The 23,868-nt window shown below is 41.7% G+C and overlaps 1 protein-coding gene across 5 annotated transcripts in view; it reads right to left on the bottom strand.

Annotated features, from left to right (window-relative positions):
* The window catches only part of GABRB2 (gamma-aminobutyric acid type A receptor subunit beta2), a 116,263-nt gene that overhangs the window by 55,909 nt on the left and 36,486 nt on the right, over nucleotides 1–23,868 (bottom strand). For all 5 annotated transcript variants that reach the window (XM_064672303.1, XM_064672304.1, XM_064672302.1 and 2 more), the window contains one exon: nucleotides 18,333–18,553. In XM_064672303.1, coding sequence (XP_064528373.1) covers nucleotides 18,333–18,553 — 221 coding nt within the window. The remainder of the gene's footprint in view (nucleotides 1–18,332; nucleotides 18,554–23,868) is intronic.

Raw genomic sequence — 23,868 nt, forward strand, 5'->3', positions numbered from 1 at the left:
CACAGTGCTTCAGTGCACAGACTGTGCAGGTGGTACTGCCTCTGCACACACAGAAACCCAGAAGTGCAAATCATCCCAGGTAAAACAGGATGAACTTTTACAGCCTTAACAGAGTGCCAGCTCCAGCAGCCCCAGCCCCCAGTGCCCCCCTGGCTCTGCAGAACAGGCTCCTTTGCCCCCAGGGCTGTCTGATGTTCCGTCAGGTCTGAGGGCAGTGACCCCCCAAACCCTGCAGTGCTCGACCCCAGTGTCAGTGCTGACACAGCCTGAGCTCCTGCACCTCCCTCGGTCCCTGGGGAGCCCCAGCTCTGCAGGATGAGCTCCCACAGAGACTGCAGTCCCTGCTCCAGGATGTGCTTCACCTGCACTTTCGGTGCACTTGATTTCTGCCAAGTCCTGCCCTCTCAGAAAATGCCCCCCAGAACGTCACCAGTGACCTGCCTATTCTGGGAAACGGAGTGCAAAGTATTCTCACTGCTCTGGAGAAAGGAAGTTCTGCTTGAGTTAAAAATTAATGTGGAAGTCAAAACAATCTTCAGTAAAAAAGGCACATTCAGTTTTATGATTGCAGCTTATTTAGTAATTCTTACAGAAGTAGTAAGATTAGAGCCCAAAGCTCCCTTTCCTCTCTGGCTTTTGTGAGTCAGACAGCTCATTTCCCAGAGGAAAATGTCAATAGAAATAATAAATTTAAGTGGATTCTTCGTAAGCAGAATCACTCTCAGATCCAAAAAGGTGGAAAAAGTCAGTAAAAGACCCTCTAGCACAGACCTGAAATTATTACATTTCTTTCAAGAACCTTTACAGCAAAGCAGTAACCCATAAAATTCTAATCCTTCCAAAACTCTGGGACAAAAGTAAAATGAACTCTCCCTGTCCTAAAGCAAGAGTCACACTTTAAAAGCAATCAAACAGGGAGACAGCATGAAGGCAACCTGTGCAAAGCACAGTACAATAACAGACACAGGTTATTACTTAATAATTCAATTCTTATTCGACACTTATCTGCACAGCCTGGCAGGCAAGGAGAGCTGGGCTGCCCCTGTGCAGGATTTCAATTAGACCACTTACTCTCTATGCCTTTTTTCCCCATTAGACCATCTACTAAAAACCTTTGTAATCTAGCAAAAGAAAAAAAAGCTCACAAACATGTAACCTCTTTTCACTCTCTCTAACAGAACTTCACCAGGCTGGGAACGAAGTATTTACTCAGCTTCTCTTAATTTCTTCTTCTACTTTCTGTCCATAGACAACCTGACCTTCCTCAAAATGCCTCAGTAATGGTTCCAGCAGATGTCAAGGTGGGTGGTACAAACACCCCGGGGGTTTCCTCCCCATGAGGAGGATGAGTGAGGGGAACATCCTCCTCCAGGAGATGAGCAGCTCCATCCCCGTGTGCTGCCACTGGTGCCCTGGAGCTCCTGCCTTTGGCTGTGCCCAGTGCCCATCTCTGACCCTTCCAGAGGGCACTGCACTGGGCACCTCACCAGGAGCAAATCTGGGACCAACTGACAGGAGGGTTTGTTCTGGTTTTCCTCGTGTCAAAGAGGATGCTCTCCCTTTCCCTATTCCCTGAATAGGTCTAAAACCAAACTGCCCTTCACCAGATATTCAGACTGAGAAAACAGGCTGAGCAATCCCCCAAAATAAGAGCCCCAGATTTCCTGTGTCACGTGGAGGCAAATCCTGAGCTCCCCCACAGCAGCACAGCTCCCTCTGCCCTGGAATGTGCTCTTTAGGGCCTCATAGTGCTCTGGCAAAATGCTGCTTCTGACCTCTGGTACCTCCTTCATTCTCTACCTGAGAGAAGAGTCACTGTAAAACAACTGTAGAAAATAATTTTATTTTTTAAAAATGTCCAGTAAGAGCTGGAAGCACAGGCAGTCCCTGAGCACTTCAGAAAGAGAGTGATGTAGCTCAAATCTCTGCTGTCCCCTCTTCCCTCCTGCATCCTGCAGGCTCAATACTGAGCCACAAGCAAAAAGAGAAAGTGCCCCCTTTGGTACTACTGCTGAACAAGCTGATTAAATCTGCTGTGATCAGTCCCTAAAATAACCCAAATATCCGTGTCACTGACTATTGTCAGAGGATCAATATCTCTTGCTTTGCAAATAAATATTTCAGCTTCACTCCGATATTTCGGGCACAGCAAGAGACGTATCCAAATGTGTAATTTTGCCCTACTGACATCCTTTCAAATATCACTGTAATACCAACTGTCAATAAGGAGAGAATACAAACAAATACCACAGATGATCCGAGAGATCCAAAGCATCTGGAGTTCATATACCTCACAAATATGTTCACACACTCATATTTACATAACAACATAAATGATATTTGTTCCTTAATCATCTGTCCTCGAAACAAGCTGGTTCTGACTTGGAGGGCTCAGCCCTGCAGCTCTGTTTTCCTTTGTTTTCTGTGGCCAAATCCCATTCTCAGTCCTGGCCAGACAGGCCAGTGAGAATTGGGTTTCAGTGACTGAGAAGTATTACATATCACCTAGGCTGTTAGCTTTGATTTTACACAAATCTTTATTATTGATCATTCCTCAACTGTACTTCACTGCTGCATCACCCAAGTCAATTTTTAGATTTAACAGAGAACAAACTCTGCCCACAATATTATTGTCATGATACCCCAATGAATACTTAGCACTGATCTATACAGTTTCATTCCTAAGAATCTAATTTTTTACCAATGCTTTTCTCTAATTTCTTTATATTATTTGATCTATTAATTCCTGTAACCAATGCAATGAATAATAAAACTGTTAACAACAAATCTAACATCTCAAGTGGTTTTAGGTTTTAGTTTTTATTGCAAAAAGTTACCATTATGTGACTACAAAAAAGTAATAAATGTGATTAGACATCAAATCCTACACTGAGTAAATAAGATGATTTCTGATCATACTCCCTCTTTTCTTTCCCCTGACAAATAGTTCTACTGATATGATACCTGAGCCAGTAGAATTCCTTTTTATTTTCACAATGAAAAAATAAATTACTTGGAACTGCCTCCCATCACATGCCAGGTGTCACACCTGGCCTCAGTGCTCTTCTCATTTTGTTGGGTTTATACCTCCCATTTCTTATCTGACCTATTTTAGACACCAAATAGACTTATTGCTTTAATATATTATTAAAGCAGCAGCAATATTATTTTGAAAATGGGAAGCCATGTTCTCCTTGAACGTTTCCAAATCAGATCATTTCAGATCAACCAGAACATTTCAGATCACTTTGACTTTAGCTCAGAGTTCACTGGATGAGTGAGAGAAGCACAACAATGAGTCAAACCTAATGACTAAAATTACCAGGCATCCAAGTGAACTCCAGCTTTCTTCTTGAAAGCCATTTCCAAAGGGAAATCTCTTTCTGTGCCCAAGTTCAGATGTTCAGTTACAACCTTTCTCTTCCTCACCTTCATTTCAGAATGTTCATAACTTTGTTCCAAACAGAAACAGGAAAACCAGCCCAAAGATTTCTGGCATACCAGCTGCACCATACTAGCAAGAGGCACTGAAGGCTTGATCAGAGCTGTAACCCTCTGAACGGTGGAAATCTAAACAGAAAAGCTGCACAGGGGCTGCTTTGGGATATCCAGTCAGTCCCTTCCTGTTCATGAAATAAAACCTTTGAAACTTCTCAGTTAACTGGATCTCAGTGGCCAGAACTTTAATGCATACACTGAATTAAAAAAAAAAAAAAAGGAACCTCATCCTAATTACCATATTTTGCTGCAAAATATGCTTTTTAATAAATAGAATCTGTATTCCCTTAAGCCAAGCTTCAGTAACCTTACCCAGGTCCCTTCTCCATTCCAGTGCCAGCACGATCCATGGCTTTGTGCAGTCAGCTGTTTGCATGGGGGATCAATAAAGCCATTAGATTGGGAAGATACTGGATCTGACCTGCCAAAGAGCCTGAGCTGACTCTCTACACAACACCATTAGCAAACAGTGTACGACCTGAGTATCAAAGAGAACCCGAGTTCAACTGATTCTAATCAGAGTTTAATCAGGTCTCTGCTTTCCAGACTGATGCAGACAGGGGGTATCACTCCTGGCATTCTGTAACACTTCACACTGCACTGCAAGTTCAATCAATACATAAGCTACACAGGAAGGATTTTTTGTACTGTGTATTTTTACAATTTAATTTAGAAAATGTGTCCCCCACTGCTTTCCATGTTACATTGGCTTTCCATGAACCTTCTCTTCTCCAAGAAACAAGAGTAGTTCACATTTGAGGCAGGTGAAGAGTCAGTTGAAAACTGTCAATCCTACCCAACACAGCAAAGGTACATCTGATGAGAAGTTAAATGCTTCTCTCAGATATGTCAGACCTGTCCTGGACCCATTCCCTCAATTCAGGGAATTTTTAATGTGATCATTTTGCTGTAAAAAGTGCGTATTTTTCCTTTCTTTTTTTCCAACCAATCTCTAAAATTACTCCTATGCTTTACCTAAAAGTCTTTCATACATTAGCAATCAGACAACACATGCTGAAACTCACTAAATCAAATGCAGGGCACTGGAAGCATTTCCCTGATTAAATGCACAGGAGCTCTGAGGTGACTGCAAACAAACCCTGGCACGAACCCGCCGGTTGGAGCAGCACTGGCACAGCAGCACTGGCACAGCAGCACTGGCACAGCAGGGCTTTGAGGCTCTGTGTCCTCTCCTGCACATCCCCATCCACCCTGAGCCAGGCATGGAGCAATGGCCATCCAGCCAGAGCCCTTCAGCAAAGCCCTGGAATGGCAGCACGGTGGGCACATCCACCCAGAGGAGAGAGCTGAGCACAGTGCCCATGAACCAGCTGGCACAACACACTGACTGTGTTCAGTGTACAGGGATAACAACCCCACAGTAACATCACCCTCGCTCCCTCCCTGAGCCCCAGCACTTGTGGGAAATATGCTGGAAGAGCTTCTTAAAGATCACTGCTGGGGAGAAAAGCCTGAGCAGGGCTGGGCACTGCAGGGGAGCACTGCCTGCACCAGGAGGTCAGGAGGAGAGGACACTGGCACCAGACAGCCACACTGCCATGGGCAAGCAGGGTTCCCAGGAGAGAAATATGGAACAATTAATGAAAATGATCTCTGTCATGTCTTGAATGGGTAAGATAATTCTGAGTGAGCCAGTCCAGCATTCTCATCTCACAATATGTGTTCTCAAGTATCTGGTTAAATGCTGCATAAGGAGAAATATCCATCTGTTTGGGGGGTTTTTGTTTGTTTGGGTATTTTAATTGTCACAACATTTCAGTATTTCAGATAAAAATTTACTTTCAGATATTTCAAGCACTGACCAGAATTCATCACTACTGTCATGTGTTACATATGTTGATTTAACCTAAAGCTAGAGCCAGTGCCTCTGCAAAATCTCTCTTATAGGTGGCAAATCTCATTTCTAACCGTAGACCAGAAATTTAGCAAACAATGTCAGCAGTTTAATAACCCTCTTGTTAAGGTTAAATGTTTTTCCCCAATGCCCCTCCAAGCTGACAAATCATATGAGTGTCAGCACTGTACCACAGAAGCCGTTCTTTGGAGTTAAGTGGAGTCTGCTTTTACTGTAACCCACATCTCCCAGAGACACAAACATGAGGTAATAACCAGCTCACTCAAAATGGCTGTACTTGCCAGCATTTTCAACAGTCAGAATCTCAAATTTTGGATACTGAAAGCATGCAAGGAGGGTTGTGGTGCAGCTTTCCATTTCCTCAGTCACCTTCTAATCAACTGATTCAAACAGAACTTCAAAAAGGTATTAATAACTTCTCTCTTGGAATAGCAGAGACACTCCTAAATTCAGAATACCAGCACCTTACTCAGAGGGCAAACTCCACATCCTGCAAAGCCTTTGTATTTTCTGTGTTAGGTAACGAGAACCACGTTCTGGGGCAGCCCAACTCTGGACAGAGGAAATCCAAGTTCCCTTCAGGTCCTTTCCACATCTTTTTAGGTCACTTCTCCATTCACACTTCTCCCTGTTTATATCTCATGGACCTTGACATGTGCCAGAACAGCCCTCAAAGTCTCTCCCTCTCTCAGCATCACCCCTCTGGAACCCAAAGGCTCATTACCCTCTCGCCCCCTCCCCTTGCAAGCAGCTTCAAACAGAGAGATTTTCATCCCTGTATGGCCAGGAACACATATATGTCATTGATAAGGAGACACCAGGGGCAGAACTCATTGACAGGAAAAGAACCATCCTCTCAGTTTGCAAAAATAACAATGAACTTCCTTTGACTGTACCTGCAACACAGGTTCTTTCCTAAACAAGCAACAGCTCAATAGACCAAACCAAATTGCCCCAGTATTTGCAACAAATGATCAGAAACCCAGCAGTGATACTTAAAAGTAAATAAGCCCTTAAATTATGAGTAAAATACAAAAACTCTGTGACTTCCCTAAAGAACAAACCCCAAAAATGTTTGAACACAGAATTATCAATATTATTGTGTGAAAGAAGCAGTAATAGAACATCTGGGGAGTAGGTTGGCCATGACAGACAAAATAACAGAAGAAACGAAATTTTAAGGAATTGTCTCTATTAGTTGTGCCTAAATTATCCCTCTGTTTCTTGCAGGCCATAAGAATGGAGAAATGTATGAGTAGGAAAGAAAGGCAAAACAGCAAAGAAAGCAGTAGAAGTATTTACTTTCCACATGTCACATACAAATTACACTCGGGTTCTAATGACTGGAAAGAATGGTTTCAGTGACCCCTCAGTACCTGTGAATGGTTTCAGTGACCCCTCAGTACCTGTGAATGGTTTCAGTGACCCCTCAGTACCTGTGAATGGTTTCAGTGACCCCTCAGCACCTCTGAATGGTTTCAGTGACCCCTCAGTACCTGTGAATGGTTTCAGTGACCCCTCAGCACCTGTGAATGGTTTCAGTGACCCTTTAGTACCTGTGAATGGTTTCAGTGACCCCTCAGCACCTGTGAATGGTTTCAGTGACCCCTCAGCACCTGTGAATGGTTTCAGTGACCCCTCAGTACCTGTGAATCTTGGCTGAAGTTCTGGTCAGGTCACAGACTGAACACTGAATCTTCTGAAGGCATAAAGGAGGACTCACAGTTCCACACACAAAACAGGCCCTGCAGGTTCCACATGTTGTCAGCAGGAATGAACACTCAGTGCTCCTGGCTGGGATCTCCCTGAAGGTTTCAGGCAAAGCTTGGCACAGGTGTGTTTAAAAGCAGAAAGTGCCCGTCCAAGCTCTGCCTCAGCAACAAGATGCAATCACAGTGTTGGATTTAAAAGGCAGGTGATGAATCACAAATCTCCATAACTCAGGAGATGGCAAGACACCCTCTCTGCATGGTGTAAATGTCACGAGAGGAGGAGATGGAAAGCCAACTATCACACAGCTCAGCCACTGCCATCTGCACCATTAATATATGCTCTAAGCAACAAGGGAGTAGGAGGAAAAGCATCATCACTTATGACTGTGTAGTCATTAGCCAAGATCCTAATCTTCATCAGACAAACCAAGTAAAATTCCCCAGTTCCTGAAGCTGTCACAGTGGCTCCAAAACAATGCTCTAAAAATGGGCCCACTGGGTTGGGATGAGAACCCTGCACTGGAAGGAGCAGTTAGGAAGCGGGGGGAGGGTATTTTCATTACTACTTAATATTGAAAATAATACAGAGTTATGCTCCAACAGGGAAGGGGAATGTTTTTGCTACCATTGACCCTGTGTGCCAACACTGAGAGGGACTTGCTTACCCAAGTGGAAACTCTCCCATGTTGCTGGGTATAGAATGTCCTCACTAAAGCTTTTTTAGTAGATAAATCCTCTGATGCAGAGCTGAAACCCTGTACTCTTAACTGATATCCCACTTTCAGAATGGAAGACAATAGATTATTCGTCACACTAGGCCAGAACTATCAGGCTCTTTTAAAAAGCACTCAGAACATTTTATTTTCCAGGGCTGGTAGGAGCTGTTGAACAACAAATAACTGCAAGGAATAAAATTTTTCACTTGCTCATCCCTGTCAAAACTAATGAACATGAACGAACCCTCACAACCAATTCCATTTCTCTCAACCAAAATGGAATTCTAAAAGTCTCAAAGTATAAGAATACTTTATTTCTAGAAATACCCTTTGGACTGTGCCATGGGCACAATACTAAATTTGCCACATTGCCACATCCAGGATTACAGGAGTGGTATTCAGAGCTATTCCCAGCAAACCCTCTGGGATTATCAGCTTGGCCACAAGTAGCATACCTAACATAAGACAAAAACCAATATACAGATCCAAACAACAGCCTTTTTTACTACCTATTGCAGTGACAAACAACTTAAAAAAAAAGTTATCTATGTGAAAAATCTGCTTTATCAATATTTTCTTCCTTTCATAAGATTCAGTCATAATTATCTTGCCTCTCTGAAGCTATACAGCTCAGGTACTGCATCTATTAGTCATGTATTTCCTAACTGCCTATTCTATTGATCTAATATCCATAATAAGGTTCTGTAATATCTATAATGAATAGTAGAGGTAACACTTAATATTTACCTTCATTCTTGACATTAAACAATATTACTCTCCGTGCCCTTTTACTTGTCCTCAGTTCTGTGGGGCAGAGTCCCCACTGCTCACAATGTCAGTGCTTTGTTCAATCTTACCACTGCTTCCAGAACCAGGACACAGCTTATTTTCCCAGCAATCCTATAAATCACAGATATAGACTGTATTGAAATAAAATGGAAAGATTAACCTTAAAGAAAATTAAAGGAGGTGAAGCAGACAAGCTGTGACCAGATAAGACAGCTGGAATAGGAGGCAATCCTTCAATACATGAAAAATACCTGCAGTACTTATGGAAAAAAAAATTAACACAGAAAAAAACCCCCAAAACAAAATAAAACAACAAAAAAGAAAAAGCCATCAGAACACCAACCATACCAGCACAGGACTGGACTCTGAGACATCCTCACACATCACACTTCAGATGGTTTTGGAAATAATGTGAAGTGTTCAGTATAAGAAAAGAAAGGGTGCCACGAGGTAAGTTTGAGTCTGTACCAAAGCAGGAGCAGAAAAGAGATGGAAGGAGGCCTGACTGAGATGGGAACTGCAGGTGCTGCTGATTCACTGCAGTGGGACCCCACCTGCAGCATCAGGGGGCTCCTACAGAACCACCTGGGCAGGGAAAGGGTTCCTCCCAATCCTTGGGTACAAAGATCTTCATACTTTCAAAGAACTGGATTTTCATCTCAACTGGAACTTGCCTCCTCAGACTTTTCAGTTGTTTTTCTGATTTTTTTTAAGCTAAAGAAACACTTTAAAAACATCTTAACTCTGAATCCTGCATTATATGTATCTGGAAATTACCTCAGGACCCTTCAAAACGAGGCTGAGTATTTTGTATTTGTATTATAAAAGATATATAACTGCAAATTAGGAACACCTTTCTGAACACCAGCCTTCAACGTTTTATCCACATCCTACAGTTTTAGTAATGTACAAATAATTTTCCTGAAATTATACTGTGTCTTCTCTATGACATAAAACCACCTTGCCTCAGAAGCTGAAGACAAAAGGCTATGAAAAAGTAATTAATCTTGACTGTATCTTCAGTATCTCTTCCTTCAAAAGGCAATAAACTATTCCATTTGTTTGGGAAAAGGGGTGGATGTTCCTTTAACACACAGCAGTGTCCTTACACAATTCTTTTGCAGATAAATATTGCAGCTCTCAAAGGTATTTCTGGAAGGCATAGCAAAGTTGTAGGAAAATCACTCATGGCATCTCTTTCTTATGGCTACTCTATCACCTCTTTAAAAATCCAACAGCAACAAAAGTCATCTCCTCTCTGTCCTACTTGCCATTTCTGCAGCAGCACTGACACTGTGAGAGAACATCCAAAGGCACTCAGGATAACCACAATGGAATATTGGGTGTGCTTTGAGCCCCCCGTGCAGAACAGCCCCAGCCCAAGGCTGAAGGATGCACAGAGCTGGACTCTCAGCTGCTTGCCAAGAATAAAAGGTAGTCTGGGACAGAACTGTGAAATAAGCTCTTAATGTGCATAATTAAAAACAGAAGGGGGGGATGAATATTCAGTATTTGCCTCCTTGCCTCTGTCTTGTTTTCCATCTCGTGCTCTGATGGCCATCTCTGCTTGGTACAAAGAGAACCAAATGGAGCAGACAGGAGCATCTTCTAGAGAGGACTGATAAGATGAAAATACAGGTGATGATATCTCCCTGAAAGGACAGAGCTTATCAGCAAGGGCTAAAAATAATTTCCCTCCTCAGCTGACCACATACAAACACCCTGCAGCTCAGGGGATTTCCACACAGTTTTCATTGCCTGAAATTTGGAATATTTTGGTAAAAATATCTATGAGGCAGATTGTAGCAAGCTTTATGATCACAGTAAATTCATGTTTTCTCACTTTCCCACACAAGCAGAAGCATTCTGAACTGTGTTCCTGTGCAGTATCAGCTACACTGCCTTCTTAAGGTACATGGCTATTATTCTAAAACTCACTTCTTACAAAGCTCAAAGTGCTCTCCTGTGGTGACTCACACACATTCCCAGAGCCTGGAGAACACCTGGAACCACAAAGCTGCAGAGTTTCTTATATCTTATTCTAGCTTCTTTTCTCCTAAGCAGGACTGAACACTGTTCCAGGAAAGCTCTCCTCAGTTGATTTGCACATTGAGGACCATGAGAAACTTCCAATTTTCAGAGAATTAAAAAACAGAAAATAGATCCAAGGAGATGAGGAAAACAAATATATATAAAACCCCTCTAGACTTCAGGAGTTTTGGCAATTCTTATTTCTCAGAAACCATTTTACTATTTTGTAAAGTTCAATAACAAGTATGATAAAACAGTGGGAGAACAAATCAGCTGTTCTCTTCCCAGAAGGTGCATTAAAACATAAAGGAAATGTTTTGGGGGGGGGTGTCACCAAAATAAGGTATTTAACTGGAATGAAAAATAAGCCCAAATACTTGCACCTTCAGATATAACACTTGGTAAGGACAAAAAAAGACCCCTTCATTTAATAAACAGTATTCTACAATGTCTTACATTAAATATGTCAAAGAAAAGCTTCCTCTGTACAATCACAAGAACAATCAGAAATTGTGTTGTGTGACTCACAAGAGGTATTTTTACTCATAAAGACAGTGTCATAACTTAAGTTTTCTTACACATGCAAGGCCCCCTGCCCCTACTTATGGCCTCCATCTCAGATTTTACCAGTTTTAGCCATAAAAATACGGGCAAGTAGAATGTATACATACACAAATATGCTGTAGTTATATATCAAATATACAGCATGTATTTAAGCTCATGTGTGTATACATACATTTAGCATCCATCCCATCAGCTAAGCCTTGGGCAGAGCATCCTGAGACTTTTCAATGTGAAAATTTCCATTCTCAGCATCACCAACTACCAGCTCAAATGTGATATGATTAAAAACATTACAGCAGGAAAATGACAGATTGCTGTAATTCTAAATTATATAAATTATTAAATTTTAATTTAAGATTAAATGTTTGATGACCTCTATTTGTTTTTGGAATATGCAGTGCCCTCAGAGAAATTAAACTATTACATGGTTCTACAGCTGATAGAGTTTTTCTTGCTAATATAGAGCAAATGCCACAGTCTGCCTGTTAGGCAATAAAACTCAGATTTTTTTTCACTTCAATGTAATGTAATAATCTTGGATAATAGGGCTTTTAATGGAAAAGATTCCTGTGACTTAAAGCTTTTTTCTTATTACGCTTAATTGAATTAATTATTCACAAACTAATGATTTTACAGCCACTTCATAAAAAATAAAAGCAAAAGACCTTTCTGAATACTTATCCCATACTTAAAATCTGTTAAAGGAACTGAAATAGAAAGACATTGTTTTCTTCCAGATAGTGGAGATATTCAAACTACAAACACCCTCCCTGCTGCTGAGGATGGATGGCGAAATGATGCCATTCCAAATCCTACAGCAAAATGCATATTTCATCTATAAGCCCTTAATTGAAAAAGATATTTATGACAGCCGGTGATCTCCTTTTTATTCCAAAAATTGCATCTTTCCTAAAATTGGCTCGTTTTGTGAATGGGCTGCTGGGTGGGAGGAGTGAACAATGTGATCCTGTGGAGGATGCAGCACATTTGTATCTCCAAACCAGCCTTCCCAAGGTGCACGTTGGGCTGGCATTTTATAATTCTTCATAATAATGCCTGGCACTTATGGAGTGTTTTATGGGATCAAAGCACTTACAAACTAATTAATTAATCTTCACAACACCCCTGTGAGAAGGCACGTTTTAGCTTTGCAATTTAACAAATGCAAGAACCGAGCAGAGAAGCTGCAGGACTTGTTTCATGTCCAGGTCTTCAGTTTATTCACTGTTAGAAAGAACAGTTTGAATTCTGTGCTTTATTCCTTGGGACCTTCAACACAACTATCTGCACAAGACAGAAAAGCAGACTCTGGCCCACCCCTTGGGCTGGAGCTGCCCCCTGCTTTGTTTAAAACAACACCTGATTCATTTCAGCACCACTGGGGCTCCCAGTTCCTCTCCCGAGCCTGGATCTGTGCTGACTCACAGGACAAGAGCTGCTCCCACTCGTCCTGCCCCAGCATTTCCAAAGGATGACACTGGGCTGGTAATGCTTTCTTGTTAAGGCAGATGATGCTTTGTACTCAAAATCCTACAGAATTGTACTGTATTCCATTTTTTTCAAGTGTTCACAACAGTTACATGACTTCTATTTGAAATTAAGTTTTACTAAACTGGCATTTATTTCTACAAGTTTTGAAAAAGTTCCTGCTTTGACCGTGTGCACACAAGATTTAAGGGTTCTTACACATGTATGTATGCTAACAACCTTGAAAACCTGGACACAGAAACCCAGTTCACCTCATTTCTTGTGCCAAAGGAAACAACAGCATGTCTGACTGTGAATTACCTTGGGCAAGTGTTGGCAAAGTCAGTAATTGCATCTGTAAATGTGAGCACTGGCATACAAAAATTACTCAGTTAACACAACAGAAACACTTGTTCACAGGCTGAGATTCTCATGTTCAAACAAGTCTTAAACAAATTACTTTTTACTTCCTCTTTGCAATGCCTGTATGTGCCTTATTGTCATTTAAGAAATTCAGTTTTATATGTTCACAGGAGGTAAAAGGAGAGGCAAGAAGTGATATCCAACATTAAAAAAAATTGTATATTTAACTGGGGCAACAGAAAGCTGCTGACACTTTCTCCACCCTCATAAAAATATGCATAATATTTATTTATTTATTTTAACAAATGACAACACTACTTTGAGATGCTACCTCTGCTTTCTGTGCTACAGGGCACCTCACTGGAGGGTTTATTGCCTTTTCTCCCCTGAGCCTACACAAGCCCCAGCTGGAGTGGAGGCTGCAAAGCCAAGAGAAACATCCATGAGCTGAACACCCACCCCCCTGACAGGAGCAGGGTCAAGAACAGAGCACCCAAAGTTATACCCTCCCCTCAGAAAAGAAGGCCAGGTCCTTTGTATCCTTTCTGAAATCCCCACTTAGAAAGATCTTGAGAAAATTTTTTGCTTGGCATGAATAGCATTAAAAGCCTTTAAACAACTTCTGTCCAGCTTCTGGAAATATAATTTTGTAGCAAAAAGGTAGGAGAGACCTCTTGCTTTCTTGCAGAGGAAATTTTGTAATAACATGGATATCTCAAATATTATAGGCAGTCCAAAGACATAACTTTAATTCACAGAATCACAGAATGTTTAGGCATTGGAATGGACCTTAAAAATCATCTGCTCCCAAATCCCCCCGCCGTGGGCAGGGACACCTCCCACCAGACCAGGCTGCTCCAGCCTGGCTTTGAACACTGCCAGGGTTCCAGCCAGCACAAAGGATTTCAAACTGGGCAATGGAAGTTTACCTCCAAATTATCCTGAGGAATTTAATTAAAAAATAAGACTTATCAGGAGGAAAAGAAAAAAAAAAGAAAATAAGATAAAAAAGCAAAAAGTAGCAAAAATAAAGATCAGATGATTTACTGAAGGCTAGATGGTGTGAGCAATTCACCTGTCCAAGAGCAGGGTCTGAGAACTAAAGACATCTGGAAAGGCAATTCCTTTTCAAACTGTCCATCAGATTTTGTAGCTAATAAGCTGAATATGAGAAGTTAAACTGCTCGACGAGTCTATTAATACAACAAAAATGCCCAAGGCTATTTTAATAGAACAAAGTGTGGGCGAATCTATTTTACTTGCAACAGTGAAAATTTCTAAGCAGCTGAAACTGAGTGAGCAGACAGCAGAAGGCACAGATGAGACAACACAAAATCCAAGCATCCAGGACTATTTTGGATCCATGTGACTCAATGCTGGTAGCAGGAAACAGAGAGAAGACAAAGCAAGCCCATCATACACATAATTCTCTCATTTATGGGAGATTACTGTGTTCCATCAGTCAAGTAGGAATTGTTGCTGGCTGGCTTGGAAACTTAGAGCTGGCAATGTATTAAATGGATCTTGGCAAGTAAAACTGTTGGGCTTTCAAATGGGACAAATCCTTCCTTTCTGACAGAACTGCTCTGTTCCACTTCCTTTGGTTTTCCTGCTGGCTGAAAGGATGGGAACGTGGTCACCCCCACCCAGGAGGCGGCCCTATTCTATTTTTCAGTGAAAAACAGCCACAAACAGCAGTTACAAAAAGCATAAACCCATCCCACTGAAGAGATACAGCAGCACCCAGTGCCCCTGGCAGTGTCAGCTCATCCCCAGCACAGGGCTCTGGGGAGGGACAGGACCAGTGGGGGAGAGGTAGAGCCACCTGAACAGCTCTGGCTGCAGCCACTTCTCCAGCCAGACTGAAACCCAGCATTCTGAACTGGCAGACAGGAGGCTCTTGCTCGTCACCCTTCTCAAACCTTGTATTCCATCCCTGGAAAAAACTCAGGAAACTTCCAGTACTTTCAGAGGATGCAGAAATCAGAAAAGAGATTCTTCCCCAGAATTATACAGAATAAAGCAGAAGAGAGTTGAACTTTCCATCTGCATTTTAGAACAGATTTGATGGCAAAAGTCAGAGGAAATTTTTTACATATATATATATAAATAAATTTTAAAAATAACAAAACTTCTCTACTGTAGCACCTATCTCTGCTCAGTGTATTATATAAACCAGATATTTTAACATACAGACATTTAATTAAAACCACGCTTTTTCTTGAGTTCTGACTGCATATCTTATTCAAGCTTTGCTCACCCTACTGTAAAATGTTATCCTACATTCAAATCTCTAAATTTACTGTTTTATATATGTTGTCAGATCACTAATATCCTCTTGCAAGTCATCTTAACTACCAACATAGCAATTTTCCCTGTAATGACTCTTCATTTAAGACTATATGTTTACAATTTTCTACCATTTAGGTGGTTTAAGTATATCATCTATTGAATGTCCTGATCTTGGCAGCAAAGAATTTTCTTGCCAGATGGAATATGAAAATAACATGAAAGAAAACATTTTCCCAAAGCACAGATAGCTGGCAGATATCCCTCAGAAACAAAAATCCTTCTTAACCTAAAAGTAGCCAGTCTGTCATGTTCTCTGTAAAAAAATGGCCAAGAATTCAGCTCTGCCTTTCCCCAGTGCCTGCAGCATGCCCAGGGCAGCTGTGAGGACAACATGCCAACCACAGAGATGTCCACAGCCATTATCAGCCACTGCTCTCTTCCCTCCCCTCTTTCAGTGACAGCACAATCCAGGTGCTTCCCAAAGTGCCTCCTGGTCCTTCCTGGAATTCACCTTCACAATGTCACATCTGATCAGATGTGACATGAATACCATGTATGGGCTCACAAAACCAAAAAGAACAATGTTCAGGGATCACTGCTTGTGTATGAAATAGAGATTAAACTATAGGGACATAAAAGAATGGGCTGGTTACATTTCTATTAATAAGATCCCCTGCAGTTCAATGCATTTGGTCACAGCAATCAGGGTAAATGCAGCCAAATTCACAGTAACACACATGTGTGTGTGTGTGCATGTGCTATATGGACACACTTGGTTATCAACAGAGGCACAGGGAGGGAAAAAAATCTAAGGCTGATACTTAAAGGAAGCTCACTTTAGTAGAACACATCTCAAAGTAAGAATATGTGACTGCAAGTGTAAGCAGAGGTAAATAACAAAGCAAGAGTAGCAGTGATTTTCAGAACAATAATAATGTCTGGGATTCTCTAGCTGATATGTGGAAAACACAATTAAGCAGGCATTTTTAAGATATGTGGAAATTATTACTAAGCAGGCATTAAATATATCAGTACTGTGGACACTTGAAATGACATTAACTCTCAATTGGATTTAGATGAAATAGATAGAAAAAGCTATTTAATGCTATAAAACTGAAACCTTACTATTAGACTCAGATCACTGATTGCTACATGGTCCAGTGAAGGCAAAGGCAGAATATGATCCCTCACACCATCCTGCCCCATCCAGCCCAGGGTTTCAAAGATATTTCAGCCAGAAAGCCTCTCTCACCTACTCAGCTGAGGAGGAGGAGGAAGAGAAGGGATCCTCTACATTCCATCACAAAAGGGTGACCGTGGATCATCCAGGGATCATTAATGATTAGGACACAAAAGAAGGGGTTTCCTTGCCATGTCCTCATCTCTGAGGTGTCTGTCCATGTGCCACAGTCTGCACCACAACACTCTGACTGTCCAAGAAACAAGAGGGGTCGTTCCCCCTTGCTCTGCAGTTCCAGGAGGGCTGGAGCCAGTGCAGTCCCTGACCCTGGGGCTGGGCAGGGGGCCCAGGGGAGGCTCGTCCTGCCACTGCCCTCAGAGCACAGCTCATTTCAGCACAGCAAAGCAACAATGGCAGAGCTCCCATCCCTCTCAGGGCAAAGACAACACTTGAGATGTACCCAGCAGTCTTACAGGACTAATCCCAAACATGACATTGCTAGATATACCAGAGGACTAGAAAATTATTTCCTGATCGGAAAAAAAAATTGTCTAAAGATCTTTAACTTTGGGCTGTGCAAAAGTTCTACAACAGAAAAAAACCCAAACCAACCAAACACGTGGAATTACTATAAAACCATTTTGGATACCATATTGTGATTGAAAGTATTGAAGAAAATAACCCTGGGTAATAAAGGATCCAAGCAGTAATAATGTTTCCTCTAATTACATTAAACAGCTTTAACTAAAAAATAGACACCATTTCACTTTATCACATCTCATAAAAGATATTAAAACTGATTTGCTATTTATGTTTAATGAAAAGGAGGAAATATTTCATCTATTTCTAATTTATTCTGAAAAATAAAGATTATGATTTCAGAGTCTTAAATTGAAAGTTAGGCTGAATCCACTGTTATTCTTCTCTCACTGCAGTAACACAGATGTGTGGTACGAAGGTGGTTTACATTTCACTTTAAACTACAACTCTGCTTCAAGGCTCCACTGAACAACAACCAACTCCAGACCTGCTCCAAGCCATAGTGCCAAAGCCTCCTGCTCCCACAGGAACCACACCAGGACACGACACAAATGGCAAATCCAAGCAGCAGCTCTGCATTTGCCACTGTTAACCCAAACAGTGCCTGCCCCCTGTTTTGTCACCTCCCCAGCCAGGTTCTCAGTCCCTCTGGCAGCAAGATTTTTAAATCACTTTCTGGGTAATTGTTTTTCCTACAAACACTGCTAACCAGACATCTGCCTGTTTTCAGACCTCCTCAAGAGTGAAGCTCTTGCTGCTTTCTCCAGTCCCCAGTCTCCAAACAGGCACACACAACAAGAAGAGCATTTCAAGTCACACCTCTTAGGGAAAATCAGAAAGCTGGTTCATACAAACCAATACAGTATTTAAACAAAAATACTTATAAAATATATCAGTTAAACTACCAATTCATCTAGCATATACATTTTCCATTTTTTCCTCTAATCCTCATTTTGTATTTTCTATTTCAATTCCTTTGAGGAAGCAATTCCAAAACAGGCTTTTAATCCTGAATTAGTATTTCAAATGATATTTACAGTCTTATCTGTTCTTAATACAAGTGTCTGAACTGTACTAAAAATGGCATTTTATCTCCATAATTGTACTGGGAAAAAAAAAAAAAGAAAAATTTATCTGTCCTTAGAATACTTAATTTAATTTTTTTTCTGGAATATCATCGGTTATACAGAATACAGCAATAAAAAGAATAGCATTAAGAAAGGCAAGGAATGGGGTTTATTTTTAGGCTTTTAATCATGGTTTTAAATTAAGAGCCAGAAGAGTTAGAAATGGTTCACACTGACCTGAGTCCATAAAGGACGGTTCCATCTGGATGCAAACGAATCATTCTGTTCTTCACAGTGACCCCATGGACAAAGGACTTCTTGTCATTGAGGAAATAGGTGTCTGGCACCCACAGCTGGTCAGCTACTCTGTTGTCCAGAGTCAGGTTCAGAGGGATCACATTGTAGGACAGCCTCTTATCCCTCCACGCTTGCTGAAAGTACATTGTCAAGGTATAGTCCTGGGATTACAAAAACAAACAAAAATGGCATTGAAACACATGGCACACATATGCAAACCTGACAGTGCAAACACACATGTACTCACTGGAACTGTTCTTAAAGGCAAACACTTCTGCTCACAATTTCCATAAGTAGATTTATTTATTTTTACAATACTGACCATCTTGTACATACTTAATAACAGCAAGGAGAACACAGATGATGAGGCATTCACGTTTTATGAATGACTTGGAAGTCTCACTTCAATATTTAAAAATAAAATGGAAAAAAATGTAGAATTTAACAGTCTGCAAATCTCTGCAGCACTTTACAAGCCTGGGAGTTCTAGGAAACAGGAACATTCACAGATCCAAATTTCACCTCAAGGTCTCTATTCAGGAGCTTTGAGCAGGCCTTCTGTCCCTGAAGCTGCAGTTACCACCCAAACACTTCTCTAAATTAAAAGCTCTTCAAAGTCTGTTAACTTTCCCCTGGGCACTGAAACCAAGGGAAGCCTCTGAGGTTCCTGTGCTAAAGACTCTCAGTCTTCCACTCAATTTTACAGATGAAGTAACTCTGCTTACTTGGCTGAAGAATTCTGAGAGCACAATTAGTGTGTTGGTGAATACTCACAGTATCATAAGACTGGCATGGTGTTGCTGCAGGCCACTGCTGGACACTGTGTCCCAGCTGCTTTGACCTTTTGGTGTTTTAAAGATCAATATACTTACAAAGCTTGTAATCTTTGTAGAAACTCTTATACAGAGGCAGAATATTCATTATATATTAGCCTATATTAAAAAAACTCCACAAATAATGCACAAAGCATATCAAGAGCAGCCCTGAGGAAAAGACTTGGGGATGTTGGAGGATGAGAAGCTCACCATGACCCAGCAAAGTGCGCTCACAGCCCAGAAAGCCAACTGTGTCCCACACCAAAGTGTGGCCAGCAAATCCAGGGGGGAATTCTTCCTCTCTGCTCCGTCCTCTTGAGACCCCACCTGGAGTTCTGCATCCAGAGCTGGGATCCCCCACATCAGGCTGTGGAGCTGCTGGAGCGAGTCCAGAGGAGGCCATGAGGATGATCAGAGAGAGGGCTGGAGCCCCTCTGCTCTGGGGACAGCTGGGGGGAGAAGAGAGGGGTCCAGGGAGAGCTGAGAGCCCCTTCCAGGGCCTAAAGGGGCTCCAGGAGAGCTGGAGAGACTGGGGACAAGGGATGGAGGGACAGGACACAGGGAATGGCTTCCCACTGCCAGAGGGCAGGGATGGATGGAATATTGAGAAGGAATTCCTGGCTGTGAGGCCCTGGCACAGGTTGCTCAGAGAAGCTGTGGCTGCCCCTCTCCTGGAAGTGTCCAAGGCCAGGTTGGATGGGGCTTGGAGCAGCCTGGGGTAGTGGAAGGTGTCCCTGCCTTGGACAGACATACTGACTTTCTTCTACTACTGAAATGAGGTGGGATTCATCCTCCTTAACTTCTTGAAAAAGAATATCAAAATCAGAAATAACTTTCATACCAATGTCTGAGTACCCAGAGAACTATTTTTCCTTTCTTTACTAATTTAACTTTTAATGCATAAATGAGATTGCTGTAATTATTCACTTTAAAATGCACACAGTCCACCCTTGAACACGTGCACGAGGGAGGCCTGGGAGAACTCTGGTGTTCCAGCAGAGCTCTCTGAGCAGTGACACAGCACCTGGAAACTAACTGACCCCCCTGTTCTGCACAACAGTGTGCACTCAGATGGATCAGTATAAACTGGGGGTTTTATAGAAATGTGCATTTCAGCGGTGGAAACACTCCTAGTTTTTGAAGCATCTTTCCCCAGAAGAGCCCACGTACACAGCCTTCAAAATGCCTCTTCAGTTTTCACTGCAGCAGGGAGAAATCCATGTTCTGCTGGGATGGCATTTTTTTCCTTACCAACACAAGGCCTGGGTGGCAATGCTGCCCCTCCAGTCCTCCTGCCTGCGATGGTTGAAGGGCAGTCCCCTCCATGTGCTGATGGAGCCTGTACCCCCTGGCACAGCCCCTGCTCCTCCTGCCAGGGGCACAGACGGGGACAAAGCTGGGCTGTCACCAGGAGCTAAACACCAAATAACACTTCCCAACTGTTGTACTACCAAATACATTCACCTGGTAACTATGCTATAATCTGGTCAGTTTTAACAATCTGAAATCCCTTCCCCTTCCCATCTCCCCAGGATCAGGATGAGATTCTGCTTGCAAGAACATTCCACCTACATCTGAAGGGTTTTGCTGTTCTGCTTCATCACTGTTCTGCAGGATTTGATTCATATCCAGACATCAGAAAAGCTTCAGAAATATACTGGCACTAAGAAAACATATTAGTCTTTATTATGCTAATATGTCACGACATAAAGTAGATGAGCTGTAGCAATTGTTCCCCCATTATGCTTGGAATGCTGTACTTTATTCCTATGCTAAGGAATAACCCACATGTATTAATATATAGCATATATATAGAACATGCTTCCCTCTTTACACCTCAGCAAAAGGAAGAGAAGAGGAGGAAGCAAACTAAACATGCATGGCTCAGTGCATAGAAAGGAATTACATAAAAGTGTAAATCTGGAGCACTGGCATAGCTCAAAGGAAAGCCAAGTCACCAGGCTGGAGTTCAAAATCAAACACACTGTGTTCCAGAAAGAGCTGGTGTTCCAACTAAAAATTATCTGTCATCTGTTGGCCCTAGTTTTCAGATGTGACTGGAGTTTCTGATGGTCAAAACAGAACACCTTAACTAAATTTTTATAAAACCCTCACAACCACAAAAGCAGCAGAGAAATAGAAGTAAAGGATGATTTTAATGAGCTGAAAGGAATACAACCCCAAACCTCCTGATGATGTGTCTGTGTACACCATTGCACACATGAACTGCAAAGGTACAGCCTGTTTCCAGTACAGCAGAGACACATTGTACCCACAGAAATAAAGAGGTCCCTCAGCTGCCCTGACCACATGAGGCTTGAAATGCTGTCACAATTGTATTAATATTGACAAAGCTGAAAGCAAACCTAGAATTTAAATCAGCAAACACTATATTTTCTGTAAAAACACAAATAATATCAATTTTATCTCATTCATTATTACTCCATTGTTCACCTAGATTTAAATTTAATAAAATTTTTTTATTCTGTCTAGAGCAAATTTTAGGCAGCAGAAAATGGATCATTACTCCTATTCTATCCTGATCCAAGAAAAGATCTCTCCTCAACAGGTAAAATTCATCTCCCCAGTTTTCATCTTCTTTACTTCACACAACAAACAGAAGGGCAGCAAATATGAGACCAAGTTAATCTAATGCATAATTTCCCATATGAATAAAAAAGTATCCAACAGTTTCATTAGTATCACCATATTTAGGAGTAAGTTCTATCCTGAATGTTAACTGTGTGGTGGTTGCCTGCAAACACTTTTAGCTGCTGGAAATGCAAACAAGCTGAGATGTTTAAACTTAAATTTAGATAAACAGAATTGTTGCAGATAGCCAAGGCATCAGTGAATGACCATCGATTTCAATGACCTAAGGGAAGATACTGTGCAGAAAAGCATCAAATCTGAACACTGGCATTCTTATTCAGACTCACATTGCACTGATGCTCTCAAAGAAGTTTTCTTAAGCAAAAAAAACAACAAAACAAACAACAATCAGCTTGGGCCTAAAAAATAAGCAGGAGGAATATATAATATACAAAGTATATAATATACATTTTGTATTTTATAAATACAATATATAACAGCATGGAGTTGAAGAAGCTATTTATCTTTGTTCATCAGTAATGAATGGAGAACTCATCTGTGATTTGGTTTAAGTCTCCTGGTTATTCCCAACTTGTAAAAGTATTTTACTACATTTCCAAGTACAGCAATTTTAAAGTGGAATAATTTCCTTCTGAAGACGCTCAAAGCTGAAGGTTTTGCCTGAACACTGCATTTATTTAATATGTACATTTAAGAAGCTGTTTGTTGCTGACATATTTAGAAGTGCCATTTCGTAAAATATTAAGAGCATACATCTACACTGCAAAATGTATTTTAATACTATAAAAGCTAGTATATACTTGAGAAGAAAGGAGCAAATGTTAATTCTCTTCCTGCCCAGCCTCAAATGCAGTTATCAGTGACATGTGCCATTCCTACAAGGAAAGCACACGGGGTGTTTCACTGTCAGTGGTCTATAAAACAATACAAAACAAAGCACTTCAAGCTAAAGGACCTTCAGAGTATTTATTTCAAAAGCAGTGTCTTTCCCTGAGTGCTGATTCACAATCCTTTCAATCCTCATTTTGTTTAAAACCAAACACTACAACAGATTCAATTCCTAATTCTCAGTCCCCTCAAGAATGTAAAAGCTCCACTCTGTTAACACTGGACACACCACAAGGTGACTCACATAGAAGCAGAAAGAACTCTTCAAAGAATTGGTGATACCAAAGAAGTGTCAAAATAAATTGTCATGTGCCCTTTCAAAAAATGTACATCAGGAACCTTACACAGAGTTCAAGCTGAACTCCCTCAGTCTGTCAAGTCCCTGTTCCCAGACTGGCTTCAAATCCATGGAACACTTGTAGTTAACTCTGTCCCCTAAAACTTACAAGGGGGGTTTTCTTGATGGGAATTGTATCTTCCAAAGTCTATCATCTTCCCAAAAAGAAAAGATCCCAACAAGCAGTTACCATTTATTCTGCTGCAACTACACCACAATCAGGCACCAGCAATTCTCATTTGCCAGCTGAACAGCAGAGCAAAGCTGGGCTGTGTATGTCCCACCTCAGCTCTCAGACCAACCCAGAGACCTGGGCACCAAAGCCAAAGGACTGCCAGCAGAGCTGGACTGCAGCAGAAACCTTCCCACTGCTGGTTCTGTGAGGGCTGCAGGAAGGAACTGCCCGATCCCAGAGACAGGATGGTGAATTCGTGTCTCCTCAGCACTCCTGCCAGCAGCCAACATTCACTGGTTGTGCACTGATTCAGACAATGCCACGGCTTCAACACATTCCTTGCGCTGAAGGGAAATAAAGCACTTCCAGCTGATGTTTCCTGGAACCTCAGCTGGTTTACAGGACACTGACACTCGATTTTCCTTCTGCCAAGTCACCCACACTGAGCCACGGCACTTTTAGCAGCCCCCAACTGCTCATCGTCCCCCCAGTCCCTGCCCTGTCCCTCAGCCCTCTCTGATGTGCTGTCCCTTGGCAATAAGGGGCACACTGATTGAAGGGACCCTGCACTGCAACCTGTTACCTCCCTGCTACTGCCCCAGAGTCACATCCCTTGGGATCTCAGCTCGTTCTCTTCCGAAAGGATCA

This window comes from Pseudopipra pipra, chromosome 15 (assembly GCF_036250125.1).
Source record: "Pseudopipra pipra isolate bDixPip1 chromosome 15, bDixPip1.hap1, whole genome shotgun sequence".
In the NCBI taxonomy this organism is placed as follows: Eukaryota; Metazoa; Chordata; class Aves; order Passeriformes; family Pipridae; genus Pseudopipra; species Pseudopipra pipra.